This window comes from Palaemon carinicauda, chromosome 39 (assembly GCF_036898095.1).
Source record: "Palaemon carinicauda isolate YSFRI2023 chromosome 39, ASM3689809v2, whole genome shotgun sequence".
Lineage (NCBI taxonomy): Eukaryota > Metazoa > Arthropoda > Malacostraca > Decapoda > Palaemonidae > Palaemon > Palaemon carinicauda.
Genome location: NC_090763.1, coordinates 5,298,955 through 5,320,031, shown reverse-complemented (window position 1 = coordinate 5,320,031; position 21,077 = coordinate 5,298,955). Strand labels below are relative to the sequence as shown.

General features: G+C 33.6%; 1 protein-coding gene across 2 annotated transcripts; it reads left to right on the top strand.

Annotated features, from left to right (window-relative positions):
* Window positions 1-1,313: 1,313 nt before the first annotated feature.
* LOC137631474 (uncharacterized) lies at window positions 1,314-9,995 on the top strand. 2 transcript variants are annotated; one of them, XM_068363241.1, is made up of 2 exons: window positions 1,314-1,363; window positions 9,042-9,995. In XM_068363241.1, the coding sequence occupies exons 1-2, from the start codon at window positions 1,346-1,348 to the stop codon at window positions 9,864-9,866; spliced, it is 843 nt and encodes a 280-aa protein (XP_068219342.1). In that variant the 5' UTR covers window positions 1,314-1,345; the 3' UTR covers window positions 9,867-9,995. The 2 variants fall into 2 exon arrangements, with proteins under 2 accessions (XP_068219342.1, XP_068219341.1); XM_068363240.1 differs by lacking the exon at window positions 1,314-1,363 and adding an exon at window positions 4,190-4,229.
* Window positions 9,996-21,077: the final 11,082 nt, after the last annotated feature.

Here is a 21,077-nt window from a genome sequence, read left to right as displayed (position 1 = left end):
ATATATATATATATATATATATATATATATATATATATATATATATATATATATATATATGTATATATATATATATATATATATATATATATATATATATATATATATATATATATATATATATATATATATATATATATATATATATATATATATATATATATATATATATATATATATGTATGTATATATATGTGTGTACGTGTATATATATATAGATAGATAGATATATACTCTTTATCATCGTCGTATTCTTCGTCTGTATTTCTTTCAACTTGAAAAATATCAAAACTGAAAATACATTATTACATTACAACGCACTGCATATTATATATATTTTTCAGAAAAAAAATGTAATGGCTGTTTTATGAAATGATATTGAGGCTAACAATAGTATTATCATTTTTACAAATTCTCGCCCGGATACTTAGCCGTTGATTTGTGTAATTGTTTGAATCTAATTCAATTTTTACCAACCAGATCATTACACAGAGGCACACACACAAGTACACACACATACATAAACAAGCTATAATGAATGTTGATATATCAAGGTTTTCATGATTACAGATTTTGATGTAAAATGCTGTAAGCTGAATGTTATACATGTAAGCGAGATAGAAGACACCCCTTCGCGAGGATGAATGGAAGACAAGGCATTTATATGTGAGCACACATTAATCATGAATATAATAGAATATGAATACACCGACCATGTAAATACTTATTTGTGATGAATGTGTAAAGTGATATCTATTTCGAAAATATGATGTCACTTGCAAGAGATTCTAAAGTTCTTTGATATCTTTTCAGTCTACTGACTTTCCTTCTTTGTTAGTGCCTTTTCCTACTAAAAAGACTGTAGTGATTTTCTGTAAGATTCATAATATTCTTATAAAATTAAATGTTTTAAATCATTCTTACCTAACCATGCCAGTACATAAATAAAATATGAGGATTGAAAATGAAATTATTTATGATATCAAGAACGACGTTTTGAAATCTTCAGGTTAGATGTGAAATTTGATGAATAAGAAAAATTTTTGAAGGGAATAAATTATATGACTTGAAAATCTAATAAATCTAATAAAAGTTTATATAGACCTAGGATAAAGTTGGATAAAAATCAAAGAAAAAATTTGAAAGTCTTTAAAGTGAAAACAGGAAAAAATTTACCAACTTGTAAGGCGGTAACACATTCACTTACTTACTTTACTTTGAGGGCTGCTCTTCCGGAAAAAAAGGACACTCCAAAACTAGGGTATAAGTGAAAGGAGGTTTTACAATCATGTATAAATACAGATCCTGTGGCACTGTTGTCATACATCACGTCTTCCTCTCCACCATGAAGCTCATTGTATCGGTGAGTGCCTTGTGTCTGTGTCTCTCGTCTGTTTTAGTGGTGCAGTCTTTCCAAAGAAAGAAAAACACGCGACTTTAGCTTTTGGAACAAAGCCTTTTGTGACTGGAGAGGCTATTTTGAATCTTCCTCAGAGGATATCACAGGAAAAAGGATGGACCTCCAAGGCTCCTAGACTCAAGAGACATGGGCTTCGATCCTTGTGTTTAATGACCTTTCATGAATTGTAGAGCCAAGGGACAGGACAGTGCCCTTTAGATTAACTACTTTGTTAAAAAACCGTAATTTCTATCGGAAATTCTTCGTAAAATTCTACTGTTCTCATCCGTATTTCAGTTAAATATTGACAGAAGCTTACCGTTATTATCATTCAAATTTTTTACAGTATATATATATACATATATATACATATATATATATATATATATATATATATATATATATATATATGTGTGTGTGTGTGTGTGTATAAATAAATATATGTATGTATATATGGTCAACGACCAAGCCTCTTCTCTACCCAAGCTAGAAATAGGGCCAAGCAACGGCTGTAGATGGGACTCAGCAGGTAGACCCAGAGGCTCCTCCAAACACCTCCATCCTTATCTCACAAGGATGATGAGGTTGCAGACGCTACTAGAAACTATCGAGCTTGAGTGGGACTCGAACCCTACAAGTCAGAGGACGTTACCAATAGGCTACCGAATAGGGTATTCCGTCTGGATATTAGACTGCCACGATATCCAAGGATATTCCTGCACTTAATGTATTCATACATTCACGATCTTTAAACATTAATTTTAATTGCTACGTAGGACAACTGACTTATGAAATACATTTTATTAGCTCTAAGTGTTTATAGTTTATATAGGAGATATTTATCTCAATGTTGTTACTCTTCTTAAAAATTTAATTTTTCCTTGTTTCCTTTCCTTTCTGGGATATTTTCCCTGTTGGAGACCCTGGGCTTATAGCATTGTGCTTTTCCGACTAGGGTTGTAGCTTAGTAATTAATAATAATAATAATAATAATAATAATAATAATAATAATAATAATAATTGTGTGACAAAAATATACGGATTCCAGATATGTTCGTGCATCCGATAGAATTGTGCATTTCTAACTTAGTGAATATTATGATGGAAATTTATAATGGACTTATTTCTAAGATACCTAATAGACATACGTTTTAGAGGTCTGGTGTTTTCTTGTTATAACAACCCAAGGTTTATTGCCGAATTTAGATGTAACAAAACCATCTATGTTGTTAAAGGAAAATACACGTAAACAGAGTACTATGATTGAATACGAAAATATTGATGATATCTATAACTGCGTTTCGAAATCTCAAAATTAAATGTGAAATTTCATGAATAAGAAAAAATATTGAAGGCGATAAATAATATGACTAGAAAATCTGATAAATCACCAATACGTTTTTTTGGAGGTCTTAAATAAAGCTTCATAAATAAACAAAGGAAAATTGTGAGCGTTTTAGATAAAAGATAAAACTAAGAATAATCAACGAATTTGTAAAGAAGCTCGTACGGCCAGTCGCCTTACATGCGAAATATAATAACCTTGCAACACATTCGACATAAAATGGGTAGAAGTAATTTCACCTTCCCTTACGACCTGTAATAGCGGCTCCTTCTAGCCACGTTATCGCCAATTGCAAGGAAATATAAAATTGCTTTACGAATGCATAAATGACAATAAATGTCGTAAGTGAGAGGCCCCCAACACCCGTGCCCCGGGCCACACCATGCTAAGTCCTCGGCCTCCGCCCCAACTCTCGCTAGCCCGGGATATTCATTATTAATCATTTCTCAAGGAAACTCAGCTTATATCAGTAGTCCTCTTTCTTCAGAAAGACACTTAAATGGTCAAGTGTTTTAACAAATGAAATTTCAAAAAATGTCGGAAGTGAGAGACATCGAACGATTTCCAGACGATTGTTGATCATTCCTCGGGAAACTCAACTTTATCAGTGATCCTCTTTTATTAGAAAAACACTTAAAGGGTCTAGTGTTTTGATAACTGAAATTTCATACCCTTTGACACCTTCCCACCCTTACAGGAAAAGATACCGAGCTGGCATAAGGCTGGCATTTCTCTAAATGAATGACCTACGCTGTTATAAAGAATCGTAATTTTAATCGTAAATTCTTCGTGAAAATATACTGTTCTCGGCCGTATTTTAGTAAAATACAGAAATTCGTGATATCTACCCAACTTTGTTATTATCTTTTACGGGTTAGTGACCGTAATATCACTCCTTTACATCAACATATCCGTTTTTAAAACGGTAAATGCTTGGCAACATTTATTCCAGGATTTTTACCGTTTTCTTACGGTAATTTTTCAACAGTGAAACCATAAGAGGGTTGCCGCTTACAGTGAGCCTTACTAGCCTTGTGTAGAATGTACAGTTTTTTAGTAATCAACCATTTTCTGTATCAACCTTCCTCTTTTCCCTCTTGGCTCTTCTTATTTTGCTGTTCAAGTAATTTTATATGAAATTAGTGTACTTGTCGTGTTTTTTAAACATAAATATTCAAAAGAGCTTTATAATAAAAATGATCTAAGTAATAATAATAATGATAATTACAATAAGAGCAATAATAATAGTAACCATAACTATAACAATAATAAAAACAAGCTCCAGAACAATAATGAACGGAACCACATAAGAGAGAGAAGAAAGAGAAGAGGTATTCCTCAGTGAGGGATGAAATAGGAAAAAAAGGACACTTCATAAGTAGGATAGAAGTGAAAGGAAATTCTACACCTATATATAAATGTAGATGCTGTCACATCATTATCATTCACTGTGTCTTCATCTTCACCATGAAGCTTACTACGACGGTGAGTGCCTTGTGTCTTGTGTCTGTGCGTCCTGTCCGTTTTAGTCCCTCAGTCTTTCAAAAGACAGCATATCTCTTGGTTTTGGAGCAAATGCTTTAGTGACTGGAGAGGCTATTTCGAATCTTCCTCACAGGATATAGACAGGTCCTCGAAACTCCTCAACTCAAGGGACTTGGACTAGACTCGGGTCTTTGATCCCGTGTTTACGGAGAATATAATCCGACTTGATATTGGACTATTACTATATCTATTATTTTCATCATTTAAATAACCCACAATGTGTGAAAATAATAAATTTATTAAGCTTTCGAAGAGACCATCTACCTTCGTCTTCAGAAGACAAATGGTCTGTTTTCTGAAGAGGAAAGGAGATGGTCCCTTAGAAAGCTCAATAAATTTAATTTTTCATACATTGTGTGTTATTTTATTTTTCATAAAAACAAGGAAAATTGTATATTTTAGTGTATTCATCATTATTATTATTACTATTACATGCTAAGCTACAAGCGTAGTTAGAAAGGCTGAAAGTTATAAGCCCATGGGCTCCAACATGTAGAATAACCTAGTGAAGAAAGAAAATAATGAAATAAATTAACTATAAGAAAAGTAATGAACAACGAAAATAAAATATTATAAGATCTGTAACATAATTGAAATAAATCTTTCATATATGAACTATAAACACTTTAAAAAGAAGCAAGAGGAAGAGAAATAAGATAGAATAGTGTGCTAGAGGGATTTTCTACACAGAATGTATTCATACATTCAAGACCCTGTGAAAAGTAAAGGTGCCTTGACACACGAGTTTCATACATGCAATAGCCCGCAATGTATTTAAAGGTTTAAATTCCGCTCATAAATGGCAGGGGCAATGGACTGTGACATTGCCCTATCGAGCAGGACAATGCCCTAGAGACTGACCATATATAGAAAGGAGGGCCAGGCAATGGCTGCTAATGACAAAGCAGATAGCCGAGAGGCTTCCCAAAATCCCCCATCCTTAGCTCACAAGGATGGTGAGGTTGCAGAAACCAAAGAAACTAACGATTTTGAGTGGGACTTGAACCTCAATCTGGCGTTCACCAGTCAGAGACGTTACCACATCGGCCACCACAACCCTGTTGTGATTAAAGTCTTCGTGCGGCGTGCAGGGTAAGGGGAAGGGGATGGGTGGCCTTTGAGAAGATTTTGAAGTGTTAAAAAATTTTGCTTTTATAAATACTCATCAATGTTCATGCCATGTAGTTGTGCGAACCAAGCGTGAGCACAATGGAAGCTCAGTGCGAATACTGCCGATGTTGAGTGCCAAAGCGAATCGATAAATGATTCAACAAATATCTCAATACTTACTTTTGCCCCAATGTTTGTCAGCACATTGCGTAGACAGTGCGTAACTTACGCGTATGCTGTGCGTGAACTAGACACAAACAATATTTTATTGTGCATACCTCATTAATGGTACGTCTCTTTCAACTATGTATCGTGCTACATCGTGCAAATTGCAGGGACATAAATCACCCAGGCTTGCAACGGAATCATAAAATACTCTTTATTAACTTTAACTCTGCGACAGAAATATACGGATTCCAGATATATTGGTATATCCGATAGAATTATGCATTTCTAACTTAGTGACGATTATGATGGCCTTCAATATAGGACTTATTTTTAGGAAATACAAATTGACATATGTTTTACAGGTTTGATGCTTTCTTGTTATGACAAGAGAAGCTTTATAGCTTTATTCAGATATCAAACCAAGAGCTTTTTTGTTGTTAATAGATAATACTTTTATATTAATTAAGTAGTACTTTTACGACGAGTTAACCAAGTTCAATCCGCAATGAAGTAATTGTCTAACCATTGTCAATCACGTTATATTGCAAGATAATAACTACCATTATTATTATTATTATTATTATTATTATTATTATTATTATTATTATCATTGTTGTTGTTATTATTATTATTACTATTATTATTATTATTATTAATATTATTATTAATATCATTATTTTTTATTATCATTATTTTCATTATTATTATTATTATTATTATTATTATTATTATTATTATTATTATTATTATTAGATATCTACAAACACACACACACGCACAAACACACACACACACACACACACACATATATATATATATATATATGTGTGTGTGTGTGTGTATGTATATATATGTATATATATAAATATATATATACATACATACATATATATAAGGAATACTTAAAGTCTCTTTACAATTAAAATATGTATATATATATATATATATATATATATATATATATATATATATATATATATATATAGCAAATGAAAATATGTACAGAAATTATTACAAAAAAAAGTAAATATGGGCACCATTAGTTGCATGAGCACATCAAAACGGGCAGGCACCTCGACTATCTGGTCTCAGTAAGTCACAAAAAGAGTGTTCGCTGAAACAACATCATCAAAGGTAACAATGGCATCAGTGTTCTTTAACTTGAGATGAGGGATGTCCCATATATTTCTACAGATACACATTATTTTTAACATAATCACATAGAAAGAAGTCCCGGGGAGTGACATCTGGCGTACGAGTTTAGAAATGTTTGATTTAGAAACACACGAGCATGCAGTCTTATCATGGTAGTGCCCCATCTTGCTGGAAAATGATGGTTGGTTGAGGGACATCTAGTTTGGTGCCATATAGAATATTCATTCAAAAATGGACGAAGGATTCAATTACACATGTTCCCACACCACATATTTACCTTAGAGTTATATGGGTGAAGCTCCCCAGTTCAGGATTTTCTGATTACCAGATTCTCACAGTATTCAGTTTCTCTGAAAAGATGCCTCGTCACTAAAACAAAATCGGTCGGGAAATGTTTCATCCTCAGACATTTATTCCACCATCTTAATTACAAACTCTTAACATCTTAGTTTACCATTTGGGCTCCGGTATCTGTATGAGTTGCACTTTGTAAGCATACAATCACAGAATCTTGTGTAGGACTTAGTGCACTGTTGAACGTGGTTGCTGTAATAGTGTAGCAGCAATACAGATGGTCTTTATAGGAGAATGGCCAAAGATTTATCTTACGCAATCGATATTTTCGTCAGGAGTTCTTGGTCGTCCACTCCTCCTTCTAACCAACAATTTCATTCTCTTCATAAATTTATTATGCCATACACGAATTGACGGATGTGACAGAGGATCTCTTCCATACATAGTTCTCTCCTGTCACAGTGTCTGAGTATCAGAGTTTGTTTCAATAAACTATGATACATATGTGTTGAATTTTCAATAATTAGTTAGTAAGTTGATTAGTTAGTTAGTTAGTTAGTTAGATAGTCAGTTAGTTAGTTAGTTAGTTATTAAAAATAATCATTTTTTTTATACAGATGCAAATATACATTTAATTTTTTATTTTTTACTTCGGTAAATCAAATGGGGGGTAAAGATCCTAAATTAACTAATGATTGTCCATCATGATCTTTAACTTTTCATTGCCTCTAATGAACTCTAAATGAAGACCTAACCTAAGATCAAACAAAAATTACATCAACATATAAAAAAAAAGTATTTACAGTGTTTACAGTTATGCAGAGTTATACTGAGTAATAAGTTGGGTTACACTGAATATATATCTACATAGTTCACGTTCAAAGGAATTCATTTGTGAATAACCACGTACATACGCACATACGTTTTTACATGCTTCTGATCACAATAGATTGTTCTCAGGAAAGAAGACAACGCTAGATAGGGAGACTATCATTTTGCACCGGTGGATTTGTGTCCCCCACACCTTTTTCAGTGAATGAAGGAGCAACGATTGAATTAATCAATCAATCAACGAATGATTCATTTTCCACAGGAAATTTATTATATTGTACAATGGGACAGGGAGAAACCCACAACATGAAGTGGCCGCCATCATCGAACACTTTCATTTTCCCTTGCCTTATATGGCTGTCTATCTAGTCAATCGTATTTTTTGGTTTTCTATCAATTTCAATATGCACTTTTTTTTATTCTTAAAGTATCTTATAACTGTAAATAAAATGACTATGAAACTGAGATATTAAAGAAAAATATAATAAGAAATAGTTCATCCGTCATATTCTTTGTTTACATTTGTTCAGTCCTTTTCGTGCAATTAGCAAAGGGGAGCCATGTGAACCACATACCAAAATCCAGACACAACTAGGCTCCTTCCAACAGGCACTTTATTCCTCTTGGAGCAAGAGCCTGTGCTATCCTAAAGACAGCTTAAACTAACCAGCCAACCATTTGCCTGTTCATTTAAGTGAGAACTCTACAGATGGAAGGTCTGTGCATAAGGAGAAAACCCATAGAAAATATGTGCATAAGGAAAAAACTGTTCATAGGATGTAATTGTTTTAATTTCAGTCACTCTTAACACCTTCAAAGTCAAGAACAATACTTTTAAAAAGATACATCTGCTAAGAATCTAGTTTATTTCGAATAAGGACTAACTAACATGATTTAGTATTTTTTTTTTTTTTTTTTGGGTATGTTTATCTAGATAAAAAGCTTAATCAAGCAGGTACCTGAGACGAGTGTATACCGAATATACTTTTTTTTTTTAAGTCAGGTTATTTCACGCAAGGTTTGTAAGAACTGCTTTAGTTAATTTCTAATGCAATGTGATTCTGCGTAATCAATTCTCCTAAGTAATTAACATATTCATTCCATTTGTTGAGAAACCACTAGCTCCTATTTCACAAACTCATACATACTTTGACTGATTTTTAATACTAATTATTCTTTCGTTTTTTACCTCAGATTTTCCTGTCCCTGCTGGTGGCGGCAGAATGCAGCCAGCATCAGCGTTATGAATTACCTCCTCCGGGGAGTTATGGTGGATCAACTTTAATTTTGGACACCTTTCCTGGGGAGGCACATACTCCCTCTATCAATCAATATAGTAATGATAATACTGACATTCAAAATAACCCAGTTTACAGAGAATCCTTCACATGTAGCCATGGACAGGTCCTCCACGTTGACGGAAGATGCGTCACGCCTCAAGTCATGCGCCACGTCTACGTTTACAATGTACCTGAGCAGCATCGCCGCACTGGACCTCCACCTCCTGTCCCACCGCCAAAGGTTGAGCACAATATCGTGTTTGTGCGTCTTCCAGAAAGGACCGGTGATCAGGATCCTATTGTAGTGCCCCCACCTCAACAGAAGAACATTGTGTATGTCCTGAACAAGGGAACTGCCGAAGGTGGCCAGAAGGTTATCACTGTCCCACCACCTCCCAAGAGCAAGCCTGAAGTCTATTTCGTGAATTATGGGGATGGCCAAAACCCAACTCTCCCCGGGGGCGTTGATCTCCAGACTGCTCTCAAAAACGCTAAACATCAAGGGGTCAGCCCAGTCATTGGAGGGGGATCAAAAGGTGGAATTACTTATGGAGGTATTTCTTCTGGTAGTGGTCATGACGTTTCAGTAGGTTCCTCAATAAGTGGAAGCACCGGATATGGAGGCATCATAGATGGAGGCATCATAGATGGAGGAATTATAGATGGAGGAAATGTATATGGAGACAGCACTAACGGGGAAATCTCATATCCTCCTCCTGGACTCTACGTTTCTCCTTAAACAAGAAGAATTGGTCAGAAAAGAGATATTTCATTCATTAATTAATGTCAAGAATTAGATAGAGATTCTTACTTATGTTTATAGGAGTGTTATTCTTAACAAGGTTAAGTCATTAATATATACAGAACATATATGATATTATTGTTATTTGAAAAATAAATCATTTAAATGCTAACGGTATGTTTCTGTGTCCTTCAGTAATGTTTCGGCCTCCCCATGTATATTTCTGAGAGTCTAATGTTGTTGTCTTATGATATCCAGTCGACGGCACTTGTTTAATTACTAAAACCTGTAGATGCGAGGATTAGAAACAGCTTTGATGATTTATAAATGATTAATTAAGAAACACTTCAGGGAAGATACTACGACTAGAATTAACTCTTTTTATTTGGTCTAGTTTTTTTATAATTGTCAAACTCACCAATCATTCCATCATAACTATATGTAGACTTGATTGAATAATGGAGAGGAAATCTAGTAATCTGGTTGGTATATCCTTTTTGTTTATAGTATTCATTTATTGAGGTTGTTGTGTTGCTGACTCCCGTTGTTTAAATTTTATCTATATCTTCGTAGTCAAAATTAGCAATAAAATTCTTGATTAATTTTTTTCATTACATCCTCTCCCCTGGGTGGTTTGCTAGATACATTTGTAATGCTAGATACAGTTGTATCACCTGAGATAGTGATCTTTTTGCTGTTTGGCCACTTGCAATACATTCCATAGACTACCCGACAAAACCACCTAGGGCTTTCCCACACACACACACACATCATATATATATATATATATATATATATATATATATATATATATATATATATATATATATATATATATATATATATATTAATGACAAATCGCTGGAACGTGCGATGTCTCAAGATGACAGCAGGTCGGGAGGAAAAAGGAAACGAAGATTGGACAAGCGCTTTCGTGTTATTATTACACCTCTTCACGGTCTTGTGGTTTAAAAATACAATTAGAATACAAAGAAACCTCTGTGATGACGTAAAACAGAAAGAATGAGCAAATTACAAATTACTTAAAAGTTAGTTGTAAAAATGTTTACAAGAAATTCATCCAGTTTGTACATACCTGAACTGGGGTTAAGCAGATCTTTGAAATTTTTCTTAATTGAAACTGTTTCAATGATATTTCTTTTAACAAAATCTTTGCAAAATATAAGTTCTTTAGCAGCTTTCCAATTAATAGCGTGGTTGCACACATTCATGTGCTGAAAAAGACTGCTGGCAATGTTTCCCGTTCTTACATTATATTTATGCTATTTTAATCGAGTTTCTAGTGCTTTGTCACTTTGACCATTATATCGTTTATTACACTGATTGCATGGAAATTCGTATATACATCCGTTAATCTGTTTTGGGGAATTTTGTTTATCAATATATTCTTGGGTGTGTTGTTTCTAAAAATTACATTAATTCCAAAAGGTTTTAAAATTCCAGGTAGAGGTACAAACTGTTTGAAAAAAGGTAAAACAAGGAGGTTATTCACATTAAAATCATCGTTGTTAACAAAGCCATAAAAAGTTTTCTTTGCCTTTTGACAGGCTTTGTTTATGAAATGTGATGGGTACTTTAAAATAGATGCTATTTCATGAATTTTCCCAAGCTCAGCTTCAAGGAGATCAGGGCAACTTACTCGCAGTGCCCGTAAAAACATGCATAAAAAAACCATCATTTTGGTTGATGGGTGATGATTAGAATAAAAATGTATGTACGAATTAACATTCGTAAGTTTTCTATATACAGTAAATTTAAAAGACTTTTCTTGTCTAAATACTAGAACATCTAAAAAGGGAAGCTTGTTATCGAATTCTATCTCCGATGAAAACTCAATAGATGGTACCAGAGTGTTTAAAGATGTTAGAAAAGCTTTTTCATCCTTATCAATGGGCCAAGCACAAAAAATATCATCAACATATCTGACCCAGAAGATACCTGTAGGTAGAATCCTAGGTAGGTACTTGGTCTCAAAAAATTCCATGTAAATATTGCTTAACAAAGGAGAGAGAGGATACCAGTTCAGGTATGTACAAACTGGATGAATTTCTTGTAAACAACATTTTTAAACAACTAACTTTTAAGTAATTTGTAATTTGCTCATTCTTTCTGTTTTACGTCATCACAGAGGTTTCTTTGTATTCTAATTGTATTTTTAAACCATGAGACCGTGAAGAAGTGTAATAATAACACGAAAACGCTTGTCCAATCATCGTTTCCTTTTTCCTCCCGGCCTGCTGTCATATATATATATATATATATATATATATATATATATATATATATATATATATATATATATATGTGTGTGTGTGTGTGTGTGTGTGTGTGTGTGTGTGTGTGTGTGTGTTCTCATAAAAATTCACCAAACTAGGGAATATGCAAAAAATAAACAATCTAAGAAATAAACAAAGTAATCAGATATATAAAAATAAAATGTATTGCAAGAGATTTATTATAAGATAATGAGACAAATATAATGAAATGAGCCACAATTCGCAAGGAAATGAAAATGACACCTGCATACTACGAAAGACAAGTGAACAAGATATTCATAGATGAAAATAAGAAGTGTGACATCAACGGATGTGTAGTATATGCAAGAGAAAATACTGCAGGCGGCTTTGTTGTTACCTTCTCTTATGCCCTACACTAATTGATTTACACTGGCTGCCTATTAAAACGAGAATTGAATTTGAAAGATGTACAAAAACCCATCAAGTTATCTAAGAGAATTTCTACAGATAGTTTCAAAATATTAGAACCTACTATCGTTTCCAGAGGCCGTGTAATAGTGTTTTTCCCAAATATCTAACAAACCGGCTTATGAATTTCCATGAAACTATAGCAATGAATGTTTCAAACATTGGCCTAATTTTTGGTGGTACAATGAATTGACAGATGTGCTTAATCAAGCTGTTTACTCTTAGAAAAAAAGAGGAACTTCTTCTCTTCCTTCAGAGCGTTTCGAAGTGGTACTTAATCACGTAACTGTGACGCAGAGGTTCCCCCAACCTTCCTTCGGTGTTTACACCTATGGCTATCCTAGTACTCCCCCACTCCCCCACCCCCCTTCCTTCTTGCCTTCTTTCCTTTATTCCCATTGTTATTAGGCTATCAAGTAAATCTCTGTTAGGAAAGACTGTGTACTGCACTTATAAAATGAGCCGGAAGAGCAATAAAATGTTTTATGGTGGTAGATAATGATTAGATGGTTAACACAAATTATCGAATATAATAGAAGAGGTTTAAAACAGGGGTGTGGAATCGCACTGAAAGATATTCTACTCGGACTCCTACAAATTTTAGATTTGCGACTAAAAAATAAAATAAATTAAAAACATTAGTAGAAATAGAAAACAATTTTTTTCCTTGAGAGAGTTGTATATTTGGAATGATGTTATTGGGTCAAGACTGGAGCAGGATTCAGAAATAATTTCACTGACTTCGACTCCTACCTCAGAGCCCTTTTAGTACATCCAAGGTAATCATCGGCAGCAGTTGTAGTAGTAGCTCTGATCTATTTCATATAGATTCGACTTTAATCATGGCAAATATGTTGCTTTGTCCTCGCCATTGAAAAACTACAATTGCGTTGAAACTCTTCACCATTTACAACAGAGAGAAAGAAAGAAACCGCCTGAAAATTAGTATAAATCGGTAAGAAAAGTATGACTTTAATAAGTACATGATATATTGCAATATACTGCTAGCCATATATATATATATATATATATATATATATATATATATATATATATATATATATATATATATATATAGGATTTCAAAATTTATCAAATGGCCGATGTCAATGCCCTTATATGAAACATCTTTTAGAAGTCTACCTTCTAAGGAATTCAAGCTACTCTCTCTGGTAAAATTAATATGATAAATTATATCAAACAATGCTCTCTGTTATTTTCTTCCTGGCAATTGATGTATCGAGTTAACCTGTGTTGTATGGAAGAATGAGTCCTACGGCTTAACCTAAAGAAATCTATATTTCAATTGCTCTACCAACACTCGCTTGAAGTGCGAAGTGTAGGGTTAGCATGGCTTCTTTCGTCTCCTGTCATAAGTCTCATTCTTGATCTTCAATGTAAGTGAGTGGGTAAGATATAAAACGTTGGTCTTGTGTTTAGGTAAAGTCTAAAGTCACGAATCACATTACCAGGTATGCTTAACTTTTACTGACAAAGAATTTCGTATTGCTTGGGGTAGGTCGTGTGACAATTGTCTATGGAGTTAAACAGGCGTTTAACAATTCGGGGGATGAGAGGTACAGGGGATGAAACCTTATAACCAAGGTCTATAGATATAAGAGGTCTTCTCAGGCCACCTTAGTGCGCAGGTAGCCGGATGGTGGGAGTCGGGTCGGTCAGAGTGATGACGTCACTCAGACTTAACCGTGGCTGAGTAACCTGTGGAACTTCCATAAGAAAATAAAGGAACCATGCTTTCTGCTTTGTATTTTTCAATCTTTTCGAAGATTTATATTTTATTCTTTTAGGATAATAAAAGTAAGATTACAAATACATAACTTTATTACACTCGAACAACCAAACAAATATCTGATGATGTAAATAACTGAAATTTGTCGATCAACAGACAGTTTAAATTCATAAAATAAATAATGATATATACACAATATATATATCAGTTTATGTTCTATATCACGTTGCGAGCTTTTTCATTTTATTCTGCGCTTTTCTTGATGAACTAATATTTCTATTTAAAACATGAATTCTAAAAATTTTACGACATCTAACAAAAAATTTAATCACTTCGTATGGTAATGGGATATTATTGCTTTTAAAACACTCGCTAATTAAATCAGTCAATTTATCCGTCGCTCCTTTTCCAGGTTTTAGATAATTTTCCCCATGATGACAGAGAAACATTTTTCCATCATTTTTAAATCCATCAAAAATTCTTCGCTTGGTTGCATTAGTTTTCCATCTCTTGCACTTATGGCACCAAGCCACGTGCCATCTCCCTTCGTCGCTGCAGTTCCAAGGAATTCATATTCAGGAAACTTACGAGCTATGTAACCCCCTACGTATTGTAAGCCTCCATCTTCCATCGCTTTCCCTAATGCTTCTTTTTCAGTGTCAAATTCTACATATTCATCATTTTGCAAATCATTAACAAATTCCCCTGGCAAACAAAACAGCATTGCCGATAGACTCAGCTCTTTTTTAATAGAAGTTTCTTCATCTACAAAGGATGCGCTTTGTTCAACAGGAAAACTGGAAAATGAGCCTGACGTCATCATATCACTATTGCAACTTTCAACGTTGCAGTTTGATCCTAACAGTTTGCTGTCTTTTCCTAGAATGTGGGCTCTGACTCGGTGCTTAAATGTGACGGGTGATGGGTGTTGATGGCATGCACCCATCAGTCTTATGCAGCCAAAAAAGTGTTCAAGACCATCTTGATTTAGCCTATAAGTAAGAATATATGATGTATCAAATTTAGCTTTGACCATTTTCAGCAGCTTCATTAGAGAATTGCACGATATAATTAAGCCTTTTTGGAAAGGATAGAGCCTATTGCTTTTAATTACTTTCATTTCTTTAGATACTCGAATCATATCTTGCAACGTTTTATTTTGTAGGTCCAGATTCATCCCATAGGCATTTCTTGATGGCTTCCTATCACGAGGTACTCGAGAATTGAATAAATCGAACCAGGTATCTACAAGATATATAAACTGTGTTGTCGTTTCCCAATGCTTATCTTCAAGCAGACCTTTGTTACCGAAGTACTGAAGGCATTTATATGTAGTTTCGGACAGTAATTGCACCGCTAGTTTAACATTCATGCGTTGCATACCCATAACATTGATGTGCTTTTCAGAGAGTTTATGTGCTGCCCGTAGATCACTTTTGTTTTTCATAATTAACTCCCTGACTGAACCACTAAGAGCAAACCTATCTCCCGACAATACAAATCCATGATCAAGAAAATTATTCCTAATGAGTTTTATTAGGTGCGGTGCATCGGCAAACACATGTATTTCTCTGTTATCATCTACCGGGTTAACAAATGCAGAATTGTCTATATCAATGCCTAAGAAATTCCACAAACTGATATTTGTTGATCCTAAGTCACTAACCATGGCTACTACAGGAAACCCAGCTTTCTCAACTCGAATAATCAATTTAAAAAGGAGATCTTTTTTCATGTTAGTGTCGAAATTATAATAAATAATTTGTTTCCAGGAAGTCGTAAGTCCTCTGATCATTGCACATTGTACTTTGGATTTAGGATCATACAGTGTCCACGCCTTTATCGTAACTCCAAATTTGTGCAACACTGCACTCGTCAAATGAAATTACACACAGACGCTCGTGTTCCAGCATTGACTCCGATTTTATTTTTAATAAGTGGATTACTGATTCCAAAATGCCAGGTTCTACAGCTATCTTACTTGACCAGCGATATAAAGTTGATAAAGAAGGAAAAGGTAATTTCCACTCTTCTCTTAAAAACTTATAAGCTTTTGGACTCAAACTGCGTAACGTTAAGGCTTTGCTGATATCATCGTCTTCCCAAGTATTAATATTACTTCCAGTGACAAGACATGCTACTTGTTTGGGTGAAAAGTATTTCTTTAAATTAGCTTTTACTACAGCAGTTGCTGATGCATACATCTCATTGAACTTAACGTACATCGCTGTTTTTTCTTTTTTTCCAGTTTTCCTTTTCTTTTTCCCACTTGACCTTATTATCCAACCATTTAGCTTTTTCATTTTCCCATTTAGCCCTTTCAGTAGCAAAATAGCTTTTTTTAACTTCCCACTGCTCTTTTTCACATTTCCACTTTACCTCATATTCTTCCCACTTCCGTTTGATATCATCTCTCTCCTTCTCCAGTTGCTCAATTACACGTTGCAAATCTTCAATCGTGGGCACCGATTTGACTTTTTGTACAAAAATCTTCCCTGTTTCGTCTTGCTCTTGACTAAGGATTTCCTCTACAAGTCGTTTTTGTGCTCTTTTTTCGGCTCTTACCATCCTGGACGTATCTGATTAAAATCAAAATTGAATTATTAAAAAGATGGACTTGTATAGAGAACAATGCGATTAGAATTTTCTGACATTATTGAATATGCAAAAATCTGAACTAAAATTTATGAATGGTACTTTTTCACAGCGAAATGGAATAAAAGAATTTTTTTTTTAACTATATATGAGGAAAACAACTCATTCCGCGATTTCCAGATTACTGGTGAATAATAAAGTGGATATACAATAATTATAATCTATGTAAGTTGATTACAGCGTCATTTATATCTTAATGTTTAACCAACAATACACGATACTGGTTTCTTACCTTGTGATGCATGTGAATGTCCAGTTGTAGGTAAATGCATCGTTGGTACAGATCCTTTCTTTATTCTGATGAGAGATCGAGGCACTGGTTGATTCAGCAATTCATACATCAAATTCCTTTCAAATGCACCAGCTTCAAAGTGTTTACTACATATCTGAGCGTTTTCCCCATTAATAAGATCTTCTCGTTTGCACAGCTGAATCCACGTTTTCCTTGTGATGATGTCCTTAGGGAATTTATGAAAAGTGAGATCCTTACTTTTTCCTCTATATGAGAAGCATCCGAAAACTGGACAATTACTGGGAATTTTGTTATATATAAAACAGCTTTGATCAGCAAGGCGGAAGTGTACACCACGTTTGCTTGTAAACAACTGCCCGGTCAAGGGGTGATCGACCTTTGGTATGCTTGGGTGAATCTAGTCTATGACCTTGGCCGCACCTATAGGTACTGCCTACGTCACAGTCTGTACCTGCGCAGAAGACTCATATTTTTGGTCGGGGTTGAGAAGACCTCCTTAATCTATAGACCTTGGTTATAACAACGTCACTGAGGGACGTCATCACTTTTGCGAATGTGTGGGTGGCTAAGACCGGCTTTAGCCTCATTTTCTTAAGTAAAAAAGTTAATGAAACGTAATTGGCAATGCACAGTATCTCCCAAAATTAGGCCATTGTATGAAGCGCTCCCTGCTTTGATATCATGGAAATCCATCAGTTATTTTAGGAGTTATTTTAAAAAAAACACTATTACACGGCCTCTGGAAACGTTACTATCGTTTCCAGAGGCCGTGTAATAGTGTTTTTCCCAAATATCTAACAAACCGGCATATGAATTTCCATGAAACTATAGCAATGAATGTTTCAAACATTGGCCTAATTTTTGGTGGTACAATGAATTGACAGATGTGCTTAATCAACCCGTTTACTCTTAGAAAAAAAGAGGAAATTCTTCCCTTCCTTCAGACGTTTCGAAGAAGTGGTACTTAATCACGTAACTGTGACGCAGAGGTTCCCCCAACCCTCCTTCGGTGTTTACACCTTTGGCTGTCCTATTACTCACCCCCCTTCCTTCTTGCCTTCTTTTCTTCATTCCCATTGTTATTAGGTTACCGAGTAAATCTCTGTTAGGAAAGACTGTGTACTGCACATATAAAATGAGCCGGAAGAGCAATAAAATGTTTTATGGTGGTAGATAATGATTAGATGGTTAACACAAATTATCGAACATAATAGAAGAGGTTTAAAACAGGGGTGTGGAATCGCACTGAGAGATATTCTACTAGGACTCCTACAAATTTTAGATTTGCGACTAGAAACTAAAAAAAAATAAAAAAATAAAATAAAAACATTAGTAGAAATAGAAAACATTTTTTTTCCTTGAGAGAGTTGTATATTTGGAATGATGTTATTGGGTCAAGACTGGAGCAGGATTCAGAAATAATTTCACTGACTTCGACTCCTACCTCAGAGCCCTTTTAGTACATCCAAGGTAATCATCGGCAGCAGTTGTAGTAGTAGCTCTCAACTATTTCATATAGATTCGACTTTAATCATGGCAAATATGTTGCTTTGTCCTCGCCATTGAAAAACTACAATTGCGTTGAAACTCTTCACCATTTACAACAGAGAGAAAGAAAGAAACCGCCTGAAAATTAGTATAAATCAGTAAGAAAAGTATGACTTTAATAAGTACATGATATATTGCAATATACTGCTAACCATATATATATATATATATATATATATATGTATATATATATATATATATATATATATATATATATATATAAATATATATATATATATATATATATATATATATATACATATATATATATATATATATATATATATATATATACATATATATATATGTATATATATATATATATATATATATATATATATATATATTTATATATATATATATACATATATATATATGTATATATATATATATATATATATATATATATATTTATATATATATATATATATATATATATATATATATATATATATATATATATATATATAGGATTTCAAAATTTATCAAATGGCCGATGTCAGTGCCCTTATATGAAACATCTTTTAGAAGTCTACCTTCTAAGGAATTCAAGCTACTCTCTCTGGTGAAATTGATATGATAAATTATATCAAACAATGCTCTCTGTTATTTTCTTCCTGGCAATTGATGTATCAATTAACCTGTGTTGTATGGAAGAATGAGTCCTACGGCTTAACCTAAAGAAAACTATATTTCTATTGCCTTACCAACACTCGCTTGAAGTGCGAAGTGTAGGGTTAGCATGGCTTCTTCCGTCTCCTGTCATAAGTCTCATTCTTGATCTTCAATGTAAGTGAGTGGGTAAGATATAAAACGTTGGTCTTGTGTTTAGGTAAAGTCTAAAGTCACGAATCACATTACCAGGTATGCTGAACTTTTACTGACAAAGAATTTCGTATTGCTTGGGGTAGGTCATATGACAATTATCTATGGAGTTAAACAGGTGTTTAACAATTCGTGGGATGGGAGGTACAGGGGATGAAACGTTATAAAAACGTCACTGAGGGACGTCATCACTTTTGCGAATGTGTGGGTGGCTAAGAATGGCTTTAGCCTCATTTTCTTAAGTAAAAAAGTTAATGAAGCGTAATTGGCAATGCACAGTATTTCCCAGAATTAGGCCATTGTATGAAGCGCTCCCTGCTTTGATATCATGGAAATTCATCAGTTATTTTAGGAGTTATTTAAAAAAAAAAAAAACTATTACACGGCCTCTGGAAACGTTAGTAGATGTACAGTATGTCTACTGTAGGCTCTAGAGCCTTTAAATATGCAGCCCCGAGATTATCCTCGTACAATAAGCTCCTACCAGACATCTCAATGATTGAAGACATTAAGGCTTTCAAGCGGAAACTAAAGACTTTCTTATTCTGTGAGTTCTTTGACAGTGACGATTTAACAGTAAATGAGCAATACGTGATATGAAATGATGAATACTCTGAACGAACAAGATAAAACGACTATGGAGGTCCCCTAGGGAGTAGAGTTCCCCTGCTGTATAGAACCGGAAAAACAGCTGTCAAACTATAGTAAAACGACATACAAAAAGTCTTAGGTTAAAGACTAATTACAAAATTACGAGATATATAATTTTCCGCGTTTTCTGCCTTATTAGCCTTGGTATCATGGAATAACTATTAGCTCATTTGATTGTTTACTCATTATGAATAATAATAATAATAATAATAATAACAATTATAATAATAATAATAATAATAATAATAATAATTTAAAAACACCATGGTTTCTAACAGTATAGGTTATTGAAAAAAAAAATTGTGAAAGCTTCTGTGTTTTTTAAATATATAACGTATATAACTACAGATTTTTAATGCCCGTTAATAATGTAATAATAAATTGATATATTGATAATGATGATAATCTCGAATGAACATTATCTTTTTTAGAAACATATAGTAATGCGGTCATAAAATCTTCGTACGTTTATTCTATATATATTTTTTTCTTTTTTAAATCATCGCTTCTCGACTTTATTGCATAATCTTATCCATACAAATAGGAAGATTATTAGTTTAATCCCTTTATACGGTAACTTTGTATATTCTGCTTCAAAATGGCATAAAAAACAAAAATGCCATATTTTTCTTGATTAAAGAAAGTAGTGATTTCAGTCAGACCTTTCCAGGAAGAAAACGCTTTTTCATGGAATAACAAATATCTGTCTCATAATAGAGAAAAACAGATGCATTAATATATATATATATATATATATTTATATATATATATATATATATATACATATATATATATATATA